The 17,805-nt window shown below is 36.4% G+C and overlaps 1 protein-coding gene across 1 annotated transcript in view; it reads left to right on the top strand.

Annotated features, from left to right (window-relative positions):
- The window catches only part of LOC127528338 (uncharacterized), a 37,553-nt gene extending 20,267 nt beyond the window's left edge, over positions 1 to 17,286 (top strand). The window contains exons 2-4 of the mRNA XM_051928787.1: positions 13,006 to 13,117; positions 16,500 to 16,697; positions 17,266 to 17,286. Of these exons, the coding sequence (XP_051784747.1) occupies positions 13,006 to 13,117; positions 16,500 to 16,697; positions 17,266 to 17,286 (331 nt within the window). The remainder of the gene's footprint in view (positions 1 to 13,005; positions 13,118 to 16,499; positions 16,698 to 17,265) is intronic.
- Positions 17,287 to 17,805: the final 519 nt, after the last annotated feature.

Below are 17,805 nucleotides of genomic sequence, written 5' to 3'. Positions count from 1 at the left end.
CAGAAGCAGATTATAGAATGGTTTTAATAGTTTGCTTTCAAATAATGCAGAGTATGCGACATGTGTTTCTCCCTAATTCTGGGCTCATCAGGCGTACACAGTCACTGCATCCCCTCTCGGGAATCGAATCTCTATCGTCAGCGCCAGAGGTGAAGCCCCTAACGTTGCACTACGGCGTGTGGTTCGTTTATACCTCGTGTCTTCTCATTAAACTTTTATCTCGCGAATATGTTATTGCAATCCGCAGCGGGAGCGTTTCTATAAACTTAATTTAAACTTACGTTTTACACCGTGCTTTTTTCCCTTATGAAGATGCTTGTATGCTTCACTCTCTCCCTTCTCGATTGTTTAATGAATTTTTTGTTCTTCGCTGTTTGCGGCTCATCCTTCATTTCTCCCTACTGCGTTCTTTTATCTCGCGAATATGTTATTGCAATCCGCAGCGGGAGCGTTTCTATAAACTTAATTTAAACTTACGTTTTACACCGTGCTTTGTTTCCCTTATGAAGATGCTTGTATGCTTTACTCGCTCCCTTCTTATTGTTTCGCTCCCTTCTCAATTGTTTAATGAATTTTTTGTTCTTCGCTGTTTGCGGCTCCTCCTTCATTTCTCCCTACTGCGTTCACAGTCTTTTCACGTGATTACGTGGGAGGCTTGATGACGTGACACTCAACTCCTCCTCCCTCGGCCATCGAGCTGCCGTCCATTACAGTATATTGTGAAAAAAGAGGTTCCAGTTATGACCATTACGCGTTGAATTTCGAAATGAAACCTGCCTAACTTTTGTAAGTAAGCTGTAAGGAATCAGCCTGCCAAATTTCAGCCTTCCACCTACACGGGAAGTTGCAGAATTAGTGATGAGTCAGTCAGTCAGTGAGTCAGTGAGGGCTTTGCCTTTTATTAATTAGTATATATATATATATATACACACACACACATATCAACATATATATATATATACACATACATGTACACACATACATACATAGTGCGTTGTAACACGGGCTGTGATTGTTACATGGGAGGGAGACGACAAATCACAGCTTCCCGCTTTCTAATCGGGCCTGTGATTGGTGCTTTGACGGATGCCCAGATCCCACAGTATTTCCCCTTAGGAGAGGCGTTAGGCAAGTGTAATTGAATAGTGGTGCTGCAAGTTTAGCTTTACACCTGTTTTTAAGGCTTATTGACTGAAAGGGGCTTTCATGAAAAAAGTTAGGGCTTTGCTACAGGATACACCCTCCACAAGTTAAGGAAGTAAAAATAAAGGTATATATTTCTGTTTTATTTAAACCTTTTAAGTTTGTATGCGGGCGGCATGGTGGCGCAGTAAAAGGTGCCAGTTAGGAGACCCGGGTTCGCTTCCCTGCGTGGAGTTTGAATGTTCTCCCCGTTTCTGTCTGGGTTTCCTCCGGGTACTCCGGTTTCCTCCCACAGTCCAAAGACATGCAGGTTAGGTGCATTTGCGATTCTAAATTGTCCATGGTGTGTGGGTGTGTGCGCCCTGCGGTGGGCTGGCACCTTGCCCGGGGTTTGTTTCCTGCCTTGTGCCCTGTGTTGGCAGGGATTGGCTCCTGCATTTAGGATATAGTGGGTTGGATAATGGATGGATGGACATTTGTATGCATAGCCCCATTTGCCCGTTTTCGTTTTTTTTCTTTCTTCAGTAATATTTCAGCAAACCCGGAGCTTGTCAGTTCAAATCCTGGTACTGACACCACTGTGTGACCCTGAGGAAGTCACTTCACCTGCCTGTGCTGCAAAAAAACAAAAGTAATGTAACAAATTGTACCTCAGATGTTGCAAGTTGCTGGAATAAAGGCATAAGTCAAATAGATAAATATGTATTATACACATAGGAACTATTCATTTATTTTCAGTTAAGTCATCTGCAGCAAACCTCTATAAATGAGGGTTTCTCCTTTTTAGATAGTGCAAACTGTTTCTTCTTCATTGAGGTTTTCTCTTGGAGAGCTTTTTTCATTTCATTGAAAATGAAAGCAGCAGCTGCCAAAATATGTAGCTTTCTTATTAATTTTTCAACATTGTGTAAAATAACTTTATAAAGTAACATAAAAGGTTTAAATACTGGTTATCCTTTTACACTAAAATATTACTAAAGAGATACAAAAAAAGTAAATTGCATATGTTGTTTTTCTTTAAGGAGATTAAATATTACTGAAGAAAGAAAAAAAAACTAAAACAGCTAAATGGGGCTATGCATACAAACTTAAAAGGTTTAAATAAAACAGAAATATATGCCTTTTATTTTTACTTCCTTAACTTGTGGAGGGTGTATCCTGTAGCAAAGCCCTAACTTTTTTTGTGAAAGCCCGTTTCAGTCAATAAGTCTTAAAAACAGGTGTAAAGATATTGACAATAAGCTACGCAAACCCACCAAGACATGCAATGGTTTAAATCAAGGCGCGAGTCGAAAAACACAATCCCATAGTATTAGTTAACGATTAACACATTTCTATATGTATTGTAAGCATACAATACAACTGATAATATGTTGCGCTTATTTATCTGGTGTACCAACATTTTTGCGCATTTAACGGCTGAAATCTAACGTGGTTTGTGCCCTTCAGAATGAAAACAGTTTGCATTTACCTTTTTAATAAAAGGCGAGCTTTTAAGCCTGAGAAATCACCCCGTAAATGCACACGTTTAATTGCACATGTGTTAATATGTATGCTTACACGAACTTAAAAGGTTTAAATAAAACAGAAATATATACCTTTTATTTTTACTTCCTTAACTTGTGGAGGGTGTATCCTGTAGCAAAGCCCTAACTTTTTTCGTAAAAGCCCGTTTCAGTCAATAAGTCTTAAAAACAGGTGTAAAGATATTGACAATAAGCCACGCAAACCCACCAAGACATGGAATCGTTTAAATCAAGGCGCGAGTCGAAAAACACCATCCCATACTATTAGTTAACGATTACCACATTCCTATATGTATTGTAAGCATACAATACAACTGATAATATGTTGCGCTTATTTATCTGGTGTACCGACATTTTTGCGCGTTTAACGGCTGAAATCTAACGTGGTTTGTGCCCTTCAGAATAAAAATAGTTTGCATTTACCATTTTAATAAAAGGCGAGCTTTTAAGCCTGAGAAATCACCCCGTAAATGCACACGTTTAATTGCACGTGTTAATATGTATGCTTACACAGTATTAAAAGACACTCAACAATTAACGTCATTTACCTTCGTTCCCGCGTTTGACTCGTGCTGTAAATCTCTTCCTTGTTTTCAGTTCACGTGATTACGTAGGAGGCGTGATGACGCGATACGTGACTCCACCTCCTCCATTAGAGTATACAGTATGGACAAAAAACAGGTTCCAGTTATGACCATTACGTGTAGAATTTCGAAATGAAACCTGCCTAACTTTTGTAAGTAAGCTGTAAGGAATGAGCGTGCCAAATTTCAGCCTTCTACCTACACGGGAAGTTGGAGAATTAGTGATTGAGTGAGTGAGTGAGTGAGTGAGTGAGTGAGTGAGTGAGTGAGTGAGTCAGTCAGTCAGTCAGTCAGTCAGTCAGTCAGTCAGTCAGTCAGTGAGGGCTTTGCCTTTTATTAGTATAGATATATATATACATACACACATATATATATATATATATATATATATATATACACACACACACACACACATATATACATACACATATACATCTATACTAATAAGAGGCAAAGCCCTCACTGACTCACTCATCACTAACTCTCCAACTTCCCATGTAGGTAGAAGGCTGAAATTTGGGAGGCTCATTCCTTACAGCTTATTTACAAAAATTCTACACGTAACGGTCATAACGGTCGACAACATCCGCCATGTTAAACTTTCTTATTTATGGCCCCATCTTCATGAAATTTGGTAGGCAGCTTCCCTGCGCTAACCGAAACCGATGTACGTACTTATTTCGGTGGTATGACATCACTGTCGGCCGCCATATTGAACTTTCCAACGGTCTTTGTTACTTAATGGGCCCATCTTCAAGAAATTTGGTACGCGGGTTCCCAACGCTAACTGAATCCTACTTACGTACATATATACGGCCATAGCCTGCAGCTCGGTCCACACTCTGAATCCTCCAGGCACTCCTGAGCATAATCTAATTTTGAAGGTTGGGGCACCAATAATGTTACTGAGAAACTTACAACCACCGAAACTTTGTAATGGCACGAGACTTCAGGTCACATGCCTGCAAAAGAACCTAATTGAGGCAACTATTTTTACTGGCGGTGGCTCAGGGGAGAGAGTTTTTATTCCTCACATCCCCATTATACCCTCTGATCTCCCATTTAAATTCAAACGCCTCCAATTTCCAGTAAGGCTCTGCTTCGCAATGACAATTAATAAGTCTCAGGGACAGACCCTACAAAAGGTTGCCATTGATTTGAGGCAAGATTGCTTTTCACATGGCCAACTATACGTTGCATGCTCAAGAGTAAGCTCAGCGCACAGCTTGGTCATATTACAACCGGAGGGGCAAACTGACAACGTGGTATACAAAGAGATCCTTAACAAATAATTATTGGAACATTTTCCCTCAGTTTATTATTTAAAATTTTAAAGCAGTACTTCGCCGCTGCAAAGCGCAGGTGTTTTGCTAGTATTTAATAAAAAACAAGCAAACACACCATCATAGATAGATGGATAGAAAGATAGATACAGTTGCTCCAAGAGCAAAATAAAACATAAAGTCATACTACAAAACAGTACGAAACAAAGTGTCCACTATAACAGAGAGCAAGAATCTTAAACTCTGCACAAGGTGTGTTGCAAGTATTGGGCCTACCCTATTTTAATATATTTTTTAAAATTTCTACAAATAAAAATTACCTACTGTACATTCATTTTAATTGACATCTACCTTAATTAAAATATAAATTTGTTATAAACCTATGCAGCAAAATCTCCTGTGTTAAATTAATTCTTAGGGCAGGTTTATACTTCACACTCAGAACGCGTACGCGCACGTATCATGGCTGCTACGCATTCCCAGCGTTCATTTAACATGTCCTTTAAGCATGTCCTCAGAAATTAACGTGATGGTGCACAAGTTGCAGTACCAGCAAAAGATCAGGGGGGCAGTGTGTTCAAGTTGGAATGTGACGTCGGAGTCTCTATTTACTATCAACATGTGACAGTAAGATGCTTTGCAGATCCTACAGGATCAATGTTTGTGCTTTAATGTTTGATGAATGGTTCGATGTGGCAAATTAAAAAACTGACATACAAATTGTATTCGTGGTGCTTTTATTTTCAAGTGTTGCATATTCCCTATTGTAATTAAACAATACATTTTAAAGGTCTCCTATACCATTGAAACACAGAGAAAAAAAAATTAGGGACATAGTGAAAAGGTCTATTTTGTGATTAAACTGGAAATTTCTGCTTTAATCTTGAAATTTCCACTTTAATCTCATAGTTTATTTTGTCATTAAAATAGACCTTTGTAAACATTATCTTAAAACCAACCCAGTTGCTAACTGCTACGTGCTTCGGGGGATTCCTCCTGCACTGACAACAGCGGCAAGCAGTAATTGCCACACAGAATCATAAGTCATAAATTTATGATTTTCCAGCTCTCTGCACATTTAGAATCCTTAGATGTATACTTTATGTCACTTTCATGATGAAATGCTTTAAAGCATGTATATTACATTTTACAGATAAATCGTTAACTTCATTTAAATAATGAATACTGTTAATAATTATATATTTGTGGACAGCACACAGGCGGAACGATAGTATTGCAGCCTCGCAGGGAGTCATGTCCCTGGTGTTCCCTGCCTGGAGTTTGCATGTTTTCCTGGTGGGTTTCCACACTGTGCTCCGGTTTCCTTCCAAAGACATGCAGGTGTGGGAATTTGGTGATGCTAAAATGACGCCAGTGTACTCTATATGTGTAATTGTATTCACCTGGCAATGAGTTAATGAACCATCCAGGGACTGTTTCTGCTTCCCTCTCGATGCTGGCTGGAATGGGCACGTCCCTAGCAAAGCCAAACATTGATTTCTCACCATGATGATATCTCATACTTCCACCTGGTGGAATCCTCCAGATTTACGTAAAGTACGTGCACAATAATAAACAGAACACCGCTTCTGTAGCAGTAGCATCCGCAAGTATATGTGTCACATCGTGTGAAGTATAAACCCAGCCTTATACTGATAAAATAACTCTTAGCAAGTATATGGGAAATGTATACGAGTGTTGATTTTAGAGTGTTTACTGACATAACAAGTTTAAGGAAAATAAGATTAACTTTAAATCACTATGTTTACCAATCACTATTACTCAAAACATCTGACACTAGATGCTATTAAATTGTAACTTACTAAATTTACTAGTTATGTTGGTATGTCTGGTTGGAGAGAAGCATGAACAAGGCAAGATAAGTATGAATGATGTCTTGATAAATGTTTTTTTAGGATTTTATTAACAAAAGGAGATGAACAGAACTGCAAAGCATTCCAGAGTCTGATGTCTGCACTGAAAATTTCGGTTATGCCTCAATGGTAGATGAAAACCTCATTTCAAGCTATGCTACCATTAGAAATGTATTTGATGAAAATAACTACTGCCAAGTATGCTGGAAAATCCACAGCCACTGCCAAGACTTGAAGATTTGGCCAAGGTCATATATTTTTTTGATATTCATGAGCCACCAACTCAATCAGTACAGGTTTTTCTGTTATTTGGTACACAACTTTGCCATGCATTGGTACAATAGATACAGTATGTATGCTGTCAGCACTATTTAAGAAGGCAGCACATATTTATTAATGTTTAATTTTTAAAAAGAATCATTATTTACTGAAAGGGGCTGTGAATCACTCTTTTAAGACAGTTAATGATGAGTTGGAACAGAACATAAATTGTTAAAAGTTTAATTAATGTGTTATTATATCACAAACAGAGAACAGAGCTGGAAAAAAATATGGATGAAGAATACAACAGATTTTTGATTAGCCAAAATAAAATATTTCAACACAATCCAGTGCAATTTTCACAGTAGAAAGTTCTATGTCTCTTACATAAACTGTGTTCATTATTTAGCATATTCTTTTTGAGAATGTTACAGTAACATACATGAATAATAGAAGACAACTTAAATAATAATAAAACTCCAAAAGCATGTGATCTTTTCATGTAAACAGGTGATTTCCAAGAATTTAATGTCTAGTTTATTGTATATTGTATCATAAAGGACCCATGCATTATTATGAGAAATTACTGACAAGAAAAACTTTCTTTATTTAGATTCTGTTATTTTCCTATTGATTGGGCTTTGGCATTTCAATTTACTATATTCTAGAAAGAGACGTTTGCTTTGCTTACTCTTTAAAAAATTACTTTAAATTAGGTTAAATTGCATCAATAAACACTACTAGGACTCCTTTATATTAACAGTAATATACTTGCATAATACCTCACTGTGACTGTGACTGTCAAGTCAGAAGTTTTCCTTTTCTTTCTTTTGAAATGTTTTCTTCCTTTTTAGTCATTCTGGTATGTGTTCAGACCATAGTGCATGTATTTCTTTAAACAGCTTCTGCAAAGATCATAATTTCTCTCTAGGAACAAAGAGAATTTGTTCTGTCTATCAATCTAAATCTCGGCCTGTCCCAAAAAAAAAAATCCTTGCAAAAACTGTAACTGGGAAGTAGATCAATCATAAATATAACTGTAGAAAATACACCTATTCATCTATTTATTTTTAGAGCTCAATTAATCCAAAATAACAGCCATGAGAGACCAGAGAGTAAACCTGTCATGGGTGCCAGTTCAGTGCAGTGAGCATTCGTGTACACGTCTACACTGGAATTGGGCAAATTTTAAAATTTCCAAATATGGTAACCTGCATATCTTTGAGATGTGGCAGTGGGCAACTGGGTTACTTGGATACAAACACACAAATATGGGAAAGAGGTGCAGACTCCTTAAGGACATTGACTGGAAAAGGACACAAAATGCTCCTCAAATATCCTGGAGGTATTAGGTAGTGGCCATAAACATTACAACACCTAGCTGCCCACAAAAAGGACACATATTTTATTAACTGAAGGACATTTTTAATGTGGGTAACATAAGTATGATCATATGAAAACTCGATGATGATCAAATATTTACATATTAATTCAGCATACCAGTATTGCCAATAAAGGTTTCAAGTGTTATGACACTTTTCATAGTTCTGATGAAGTCACATGAAAAAGGGGATGAGAACAGTGCAATCATTACAATTTCTAAGTTTTTTTACACTGTTAAAAGTATATTCATGTGTCTGCCTGAATTTTTCTACAGGCCTGTGTTAAGCAAGCATTGGTGTCTGTTAAGTGCTCTCTGTAAATGACTGATGCAAGTCTAGAATTGGTTTTCTGGCTTGCAATTGGTACTGCCAGGATAGACTGTACCCCCACCCCAGTGACCCACCATTTGTATTAATTGATTTTGTAGATTAGTGGGCTGAGTTGTCTTCTACTTACAGAATTCAAATTATTTTATCAAAAAAGCCACATAATGTTGCATTAAATATTCCTTACTGAAAATGAATGAATGTATTGTAACTGCATAACTATTTTTAAAATGCCCTGAAGTAGTTCTACCTCACTTTACAATATTTCAAATAGACCAATTAAGTTTTTGCTTTTAATTTACCACATTTTCAAAGATAATGCTCTTGTTTCTGTGTTGTGTGCACATTAAAGGATATTTTTGTGAGCCTTATTTTCAAAATGGGAGGAATAATGTTAGCCGTTTTCCTAACAGATTTTTAAATTGTTCTGTGATTACTTACGGTGCATTACAATGGTGTCAGGTCACAAAAGCTTCACTGCCAACGAGATTCATAATGGAATTAAAACATTGTTGAGGGTTACTAGTCAGGACAGCAGTATCTCACAGCTAAAGGTATTGTTTTGAAGAGTCAATAATGGCAAACTGAGGCTGAAAAGCATTACTCTAAGGAGCAATTGCAGGTTTGTATTACAAATGGAGGTGCCCACACATAAAGCAGATTACAGCAAACCCACTGACCACAATTGTATTAAGACAAGGCACTCATGACAGGACTGAATTAAAGTTGTGCATTCCCTGCTAGAAAATGATCACAGAAAAGTACCTCCAGCAGTGACTGGCTTAGAGAAGAAGCAGGGCTGCTTTGCCAGGGAGGAGGTCAAGTGGCATAACAAATGGTTGTATATTCAGGAAGACCTGCCATCATGACCTTCTATTCTATCCACATTAAAATTGCACAGAAATATAATCTGTCAAGGAAGCTGGGCATAAAGTCATTTAGGTATAGCCTGGTTTTCTGGTATTGAAAATCTTCAATTATTCAGCTGTAAACTGTTTATATTAAATTTTAATGATTTTACTCAAATGAACCAAATGAACTGAATTCACAGGACTTTAATTTCAGTCATTGCAAACACCTTTCATGCATGTGTTGTACTAGTCTGTGTTGATTGGTTTACAAGGTAATTGTGAAGAGAAAGAAGGCAAGTACGAGGTGTGATCAAAAAATCCGGTGAATGTTTAAATTAAAAAAAATGATTACAGGAAAAGACACATTGCCATTAATCCCCCTCAAAATACTCCGCCTTTGCTTCAAAAGCACTTATCCCCTCGCTCTTGCCACTTTCTGAAGCAGTTCTGGAAGTCCTCTTTCGTGAGTGTCTTTAGTTGCGCTGTCATGGCTGCTTCCATGTCCTGTATGTCAATCAAGATCCAACATCAAGGTGATCCTTATCAAGGCTGAAGATCAAACATTTTGATCAGAGTCATTAATCATAAGGATAAGACAACCAATCAAATGTGTGCAATGCCACATGTCCCACAAACCCATGTGTGCATTTTAACATAATTATGGTGGATCTGATGGAGCAAAAAATAACAACAGAAGGGTGACTTCAGGGATCAAGAAACATGAGATCATCTGCTTTAAACATCAAAAAATGTAACAAGGACCAACTCCGATTGCTTAATCAAAAGCTGCTCAAGACATTAACCTCTTGACACTTTTGATTTTCAGTAAGCTTTTCTAAGACTGTTTATATCCTGACTTTACTATCTATTTTATTATCTATTATATTTTATTCTATTTGGTATTGTTATGCATTAATAAATATCCTGTTGCTTTTTATATTTTTTATACTTTGTCTTTTGTCTAGTCATTGAAATAATAAATTGGTACCAAGTATGAGTTAAATGGCTGCTGTCTCATTCACAGAGTTTATCAAGGCTATTAATGTCATTCCTCAAAAATTAGAACAACTGTAGCAAAAGTAAGACTTTGTTTGGATAGTAAGTAGCATACAACCAAAAGAGTTACACTTTTATGTGTGTTGCGACAACGCCTGCATGTTTGTTTGTGCTGGTGATAGTGAATACTATATAGAATATCTTAAGCAGAATATTGCAGAGTGACTAGCAATTGGCACCACTCGAGACTTTGTCTAGTTAATATCGCTATGTGTATGTATACGTATCATTGTGTGTTAATCTTCAGTGGTAGAATAGATAGAACCAATAAACGTTCCTGGTAAGTCTCACAAATTTCACGATAATACACCTGGCTTACAGGATGTCAAGATGGCTAGTTTTTTAGCAAGAAACAATGTAACCAAATGGTACTATTATAAATGATATACTCTATATGTGTTAGGTGGACACAAATATTTCCCACTTATGCAAATTCGTTACTGTACAGGGGTTACTGTATTGTTATTAGATAACAAAGCAAGACTGAATGACTAAATGATTGTTCTGTTGTACAAATGTTGATATTCCTAATACAGATGTAAGAGACACAATAACCAAATAATTAATATATAATTAGTATAAAAAATGTATTGATTGTATTTATTAGATAAAATGTATTGTGTTTAATTAAAATGGGGCATAAGTGAAACATGCACAGATTATTTTCTTTTCGTGATTCTTAGACCAGTAACCTACCTTAAAATATATATTTGTGTTTCAGTTACTGCACAAGGTGTCATCTTAAAGCACATTTCTGCACAATAAACTCTGCTCAGCCTAAAGTGTCATTTTGGAATCAATAGACATAAAAATTGCATGTGACACTATCTTCTATTAGGCATCCAATACAGTTGTTAAAGCTCTTTTATTTTACTTATTAATAATGTATTAGTTACCTTTTTTGTTTTATTTGTTAGGTTTACTTATCTGCATTTTACTGATGAAAGTCATAAAGGTATCCACATAGAATTATGTACATTATGCCTGGAAACAATATTGGGTAATATTTATGTAATGTTTCCAATATAAAATGACATTTGAAAATGTAACCTATGTTACTGTACATTACTTATTCTAAAAGGAATTTCAAAAAATTGCATCTCAGATTGAAAATCTTACATAGATGTTCAGGTTATAGAATCTGCCAGCACTAAGTAGCTTAATGAGATTAAAACAGCTTTGAAAATTTTTCAGAATATCAAAAACTTCTAAAAAATATAGCAACACATAAATCATGGAATATTGGCTTGCCCTACAAAGAACCTTCAAACAGCATTAGGTTGTTTTATCTAAATAAATTTTAAACAGAAAACATCTGAATGTCCTTGAAAATTAAAACAACTTTGAAAAAATAGAATTATAATTGATTTTATTGTATATATTTTTATTTACTGAACATTTTTTTATCTATCTGATAAAAGCAAAAAAAGAAAAGAAAAAACTACTATTTCTACATACTGCATGGGTGATTCTCAGTGCCTGAGAGTGAAGGTGCTGTGCATTTCAAAAACAGGTTAAAGCAGCTTTTAGGGTCAAATCCCATCTGTGCCTTTTCAGAAGCTTTAGTCAAGATGCTGTGGGAATTGAAACCACACAAGCTGTATTTTGTTAAGGGTCAATAGTGCTAACATAAATCCTTTAGGGAATCCTGAATATCATGATGAACTAGAAAAAAATATAATTGAAAACAATTTATTGAGAGCTTGTTTGGTTAAGGGTGCAGTATTAGAAATTCTAACATTACTCAACTTACGTCTTCACACTAATGCCAAATACATTTTCTTATATGTAACACAGATATTCTATTTAAACATGTTTTTATTTATTTATTACTGAAATTAAATATTTGTTTTTTGATTTATTAATATATCTTTGCTATATTCATTTATAAAGAACTGTAAAGCCCAAACATTTTCTACAATTTTCCAGGGCTGCGTATGTGGTTTTACAGAAATAGCCTCTTATCTATTTCTGGTATGTACCTCATTATTATCAATTTGGAATTTGTCTGTTCATTAAACATATACATTTGATAAGCATGGTATTTTGAACAAGTTCTGTTGTGGTACTGCATTGATGAATTTTGAAAACATATGCATAATATTATGTTTTATGAGGATGATGCTATGAATATTGTAAATGTACCTTTGAATCTGTTAAACTATGAGCAAGTGGCGTCACTACTTTCAGTCAAATTCACAAACATTCAATTTGGAAAACAGAGATTTTTCAATGGTTTGATTGGCTAAGAATATTGTTTGTTACCATTATGATGGTGGAGTAACTGGTAGTGCAGGAAATTATTTGCAAGCTGTCAAAAGGAACTACTTATGTAACAATGCCACATTGTACAATCGCCAGACACCTATAGTCTAACTGGTGTGACCACTAAGGAGGAGTTACAGCACCTCAAACCCAGACACAACATCACAGACACAAGTCCCAGTACAATAGAGCAGTTTATTTTGACAGATACCTTACAAAAAAGGCTTCCATAGTCTCCTTAGCGTTAGATCCGAGCATTACTCGGGCTGTGAAAACCATGCTAAAAGCGTTAGTTCTGAGTGTCACTCGGGCAACTGTACAGATGCTTCTTGCGTAAGCATTAGAACCAAGAATCACCCAGGCTGTAAAAGTGCTGTCAGTGCAGCCATTCTTTGGAGAAATCACATCTGAGTGTACGTTTTCACTAATTATGAAATATCTGCACTTTACCAGCAATGAAGACTTTCATGAGAATACCCATCCATCACCCAAAATGAAGAAAATCTGGGAGATATACCAGGCGATTGTAGTAAAATTTCAGAGCATTTACATTCCGGACAACAATGTCAGCATCGATGAAAGTCTCATGGCTTATAAGGGCAGATGATCATGGATAAAGTACATCATGTCAAAAAGAACAAGATTTGGCATAAAGCTTTACGAGCTTTGTGCATCTAAAACATTTGGATACATTTGGAATTCGGTTCTATACACAGGGAAATGGACAATGTTTGATCATGCCAAAAATTGCAATGCTAAGGATAAACAAAACCACATGTAATTTTTCTCCTTCTCTTTTCCTCTCTTCTTCCACTCCTCCAGGTGAGCTTTGTTCTTCTTCCACCTGACTCCAACTCACCTGGATAAGGTCAAGTGCTTTCTTTTATTTTGGACTCAGGAGTACTTCCTGTGCTAGGGCGTAGCCCAATGGAAGTACTTCCAGGTCAACCAGAAGTCCCATTAAAGTAGGGATAATGAGTCCTTGCAACACCCCCTGGCAACACAAACAGAACCCAACAAGGTTGCGGGCCTATGGGTAGTGATGCCAAGGGAGTCTGTTAGGGGAGCATGTAGTACAGCCAGGTTGTCTCCCTCTGTCCTTCCATTACACTTTGCAGATAGCAAGCTGACATTGATAATACATTGATTTTTCATCAGAATCATCATTTTGGTCGTGGATGAAATTTCAATGTTAAAAAGATGCTGGATCAACATTGAACTATCAATGAAAGTTGCCACCGCATAACGTGAAATAATGACATTGAATAAACATTGGTTATAGCTGTCAGCAATAGGATTATCTAACAATGCCTGGGTCAGATAACAGTGGCATTGAATACACATTGATTTACAGTAGATCAATGGATGTATTTGTTGGGTGATAAATAGAGTCTGACTGAGGCGTATATTGCTGAGGAACCCATGGTGTTGTTTTCATTAGAGCTTGATCCCTGCAAATGGCTGCATTGTTCTGAGAGCAAAGATAAGCATATTAAATTCACATTATAGTTTTTTAACAAAGGTTTAAAATTGTGCTTAGTCTGTTGGGTAATTTACTCTTGTGCATTGCAACGTTAATCCAGAGGAAACAAATGCTTTTTGAAAAGTCTTGTCACCTGCAACAACTGTTGGCTAGCTGTGCCCACTTTTTGTGGTAAAATCTTACCAGCCTGCTAATGTAGCTGAATGAAGCTCTAGCCCCCTGCCGTTAGGTATGGCAAACTGCAGCTTTCGTATCAGCCAAACGGTTAGCTGCTGGCTGGTAGCTGCTGCCTGCATGCACATTTGTTTTTATGTTATGGAGTGGGGTTACCAAAACCAGAGTGCCGCAATGGGGGCTGGTGTTTGCTCCAACCCAGTTTTAAATTGAACCTGTATCTCAATCAAACATCATGATAGAGCTCTATTTCTACAATTACTATGTCAATAGAGAAATTCCTAGCAGATTTATTCCATTTTAACAAGGAAAAGGAGGACTGCAATTTATTTATTTTGCTTTTTTATTTCTTATTTAATACTATTTAGTTCTTTTAAGCCATTTCTTGCAACAGAAGTCATTACTGTTGTTTAAACGTGCATCTTGTTGGCCTCTGAAATTTATTATTCTCCTTATTTAGATACAATTAATTATTACTGTAACAGTAATTACAGTATATCCTGTAATACTGTTTAGTACTAAACACCAGGTTTAGCAGACCATTTTCTGTTCAGAGTGTGCACAGGCATTAACACACATAGGATACATTATATTTTTGTCACAGATCTTGAAACACAAAGAGTCATTCTTTTATTTTTAATTTTATTCCTTGTGCTTTGTGTTTTTCTGTAGATAAATTGTGTAACAATTGGCTAAACTCAGACAGGTGCGAATGATAACTAAAAAGGAGCAGTCTCTGATATTAATGATGATGTAAAGTCAGTGAAAATGGGGAAATGAAGTAGTGTTTAATTAAGATAGTGGTGAAATTAAAAGCAAGATCTAGAGCAAAACCCCATAAGCCTAGAGCCTCTAGGACAGAGTTTGGACACCCCTGTGATAGAAGGTTTCACTTAATGTGAAAATTTTACTAGCCAGCTGCTCATACTAATGGGCCAGAAAATGGAAAATATCACTATGCCAAATGTGAAAAGCTGGTGTTTAGCAAACAATATGTTACTGATCTCATAGCTATGTTTTGTTAATTTCACAGCTAATTATTATTGTTTCTCATTTATTAAGGTGTTAGGTGTGCTTTATTTTTCAGCAGTGGAAGATACACTTCAAGCACCCTTTTTATATAAAAAAAGAAAAAACTTGAATCAGTGCACGACTGTTGACATTAGCTGCAATGGCATCACATTGGTCTAGAAGGTGCAAATTTAAGTCAATGCTTTTACCTACAGAGTCAGCAATAATTGATAAGTATGACGAAGTGTGCCTACAAAGAAAGAGTGTCCCACAATGCAGTACAGCAGTGGCAGATAACAACAAATATGAGGAAGCTTAAGCTTAAGAAGATACCTTGAGAATCACTGTGATACTACAGATCTCCAATCAGATATGTAGGTGGAGCATCAGTGATAAAGAAAACCTAGGTATTGTGATGTAGTCCTGATAAGTGTATCAACTTGTTTTTAAATTGTAACAAACTTGTGAGTATTAATTACTTTTAGACCCAAGGCATGCTTCAGTTCAGAAAGTGATTCAGAAGATGAGACTCTTCATCCTCAACTAAAGAGATTCTGCAAGGCTCCTTGAATTCTTTTTCCAGGTATGATACATTAATTCACTTAAGGTAGAAAGGAAAAAAGCACTGAATCGCTAAGGAATTCACTGCTACTTGCAACAATAATTTGTCAGCCTTACTGGGCAGGTATGTTCAAACTATTAACACTAGAATTACCAAAGCCTACGAAAAAACTCATAATCTCGGCCCACCTTAAATCCCTTCGCACCTCTCCATCAGTGTCTTTTGTGTTGTAAATGTGTCGATCAGCAACAGCAGCAAGCAGCTTGCTATCCCATCCCCCCACCAACGCAGAAAGGGCAGAAAGTTCTCTCAGCTCAAGTCTGTTTACCTGCATGTGACTTGCCTTGAGTTGTAGAGAGTAAATAATATATCATTATTTGGAATACAAGCATTTCATGTGTGTTCTGTGTCTACAACAATCTATGTAAATACATCATTAAAACAGAAACGTTTTTCATGTTTTAGTAATAATTGACAAAATGTAGGCATGAAAGATATAATGTGTGAAGCTGGAAGTCCAAATGATTAGATAGTAAGTGGTCTGATGTTAAACACCTTTAGTAATATTGTCTTTCCTTTTTTTTTGTAGCAGATGCCAGAGACTCTGCAAGGCAACTAAAAAAAGGCAAGTACAAAAAGCCTGTCTTCGCAAATTCAATTCACATTTAAAATGCATTCAGTGAGAATAATAACAATCTTCCTTTTTTCACTTTGCAGAAAGTAATTGAAATGGTCACAGAGCTCAAGAAAGAAGTAAACAACCTCAGAGAAGAACTCCGAGGTTTCCTGAGGTCTTCCTTCTCTTCCTTCACACAGACTGTGGCACCACTACCCTTTGGATTACCCCTGCAAGATTTGAAGGAACTGGAGGAAGCAGAAGAAACTTTTCAGCCAGCAGAGGCGAGGATAATAATGGTACATAATGATAACTCTTGATTGCCATTTAGTATCACCAAACTTAACATATTGTTTTGTCTAAAATCCAGTATATGGTTTACACCATCACAGTTTGTTTTTAGATGGAGCTTGGCAATAAATCAATTGTGCAGGAATTCATTTGTACTATCTAAGTTACTTTCTTCCCATCCTATCTGCATCTCACTAGGAGTAGTTATTGGAGGGGCATCATTGCAAGGTCGGGTCTGCAGCATGCTTTCTTGTGCCCTGACAAATGAGCTGTCATGTGGATTAAATTGGGCTGGGAAAGATGTCAAGGATGGCAGCAAAATGAAACACTGCACTTCAAATATGCATGTTTGGTAATTGACTTGCATTTGAAATATTAAAATAATTGATTTATTCCTAGATGACTCCTAATTTGGGTTAATGAAAGACTGAATGTAGTGCTGAAATAGGCATACACTCTTATTCAGAATGAAATTATTTTAGTGCATTTTATTGCATTATAGCTATTTTAGAGCATGTGCATGCAACATTTCCACAGTAAAAAAACTCATTCTATTTTTTCTTCTGTTTTTTTTAGATGCCTGGAAACTGCGAATGAGGGAGGAAAATGTGTCCGAGTCTAAATTTGCAGATGTTGTCAAAAAATGGCTGCGCTATGGACCAGATCGCTTAGGTGGAACTGGTCATAAAATAAAATTAATAACTGATCTGTTATCCTGTGTAAAGATATACAATTTGAATAAAAAAGTTGTTGTGAAACTACAGATTTATGTGCTGTGTTTATTTGAACAATATACAGTAATAAATAAACCTGGCCGTAGATAAAAAAAGGCTTACTAAAATAATATCACTTTTACACAAGGTTGAAAAATGGGTGATGCAGTGCTGAAGGTTCTGCTGAATTTTGGTTAGGATTTCAATGTTGTTTCAACATTAAATCAAAATGCAGACTGGTGATGAATCAACGTTAGGCTTCAACATTGATTCAATTGTGTTAATGTTGACACTTTAACACTTACTCAACATTGATTCAATGACTGCTTGCTATTTGGGTGGCCTCCTGGCCAGGTATCATTCCTCAATCTAACCCTGTCGTGATGCTAGTGTACCTTCTGCC

The sequence above is a fragment of the Erpetoichthys calabaricus genome, chromosome 6, assembly GCF_900747795.2.
Source record: "Erpetoichthys calabaricus chromosome 6, fErpCal1.3, whole genome shotgun sequence".
Taxonomy (NCBI): domain Eukaryota; kingdom Metazoa; phylum Chordata; class Cladistia; order Polypteriformes; family Polypteridae; genus Erpetoichthys; species Erpetoichthys calabaricus.
This window is presented reverse-complemented; position numbering and strand designations above follow the sequence as displayed.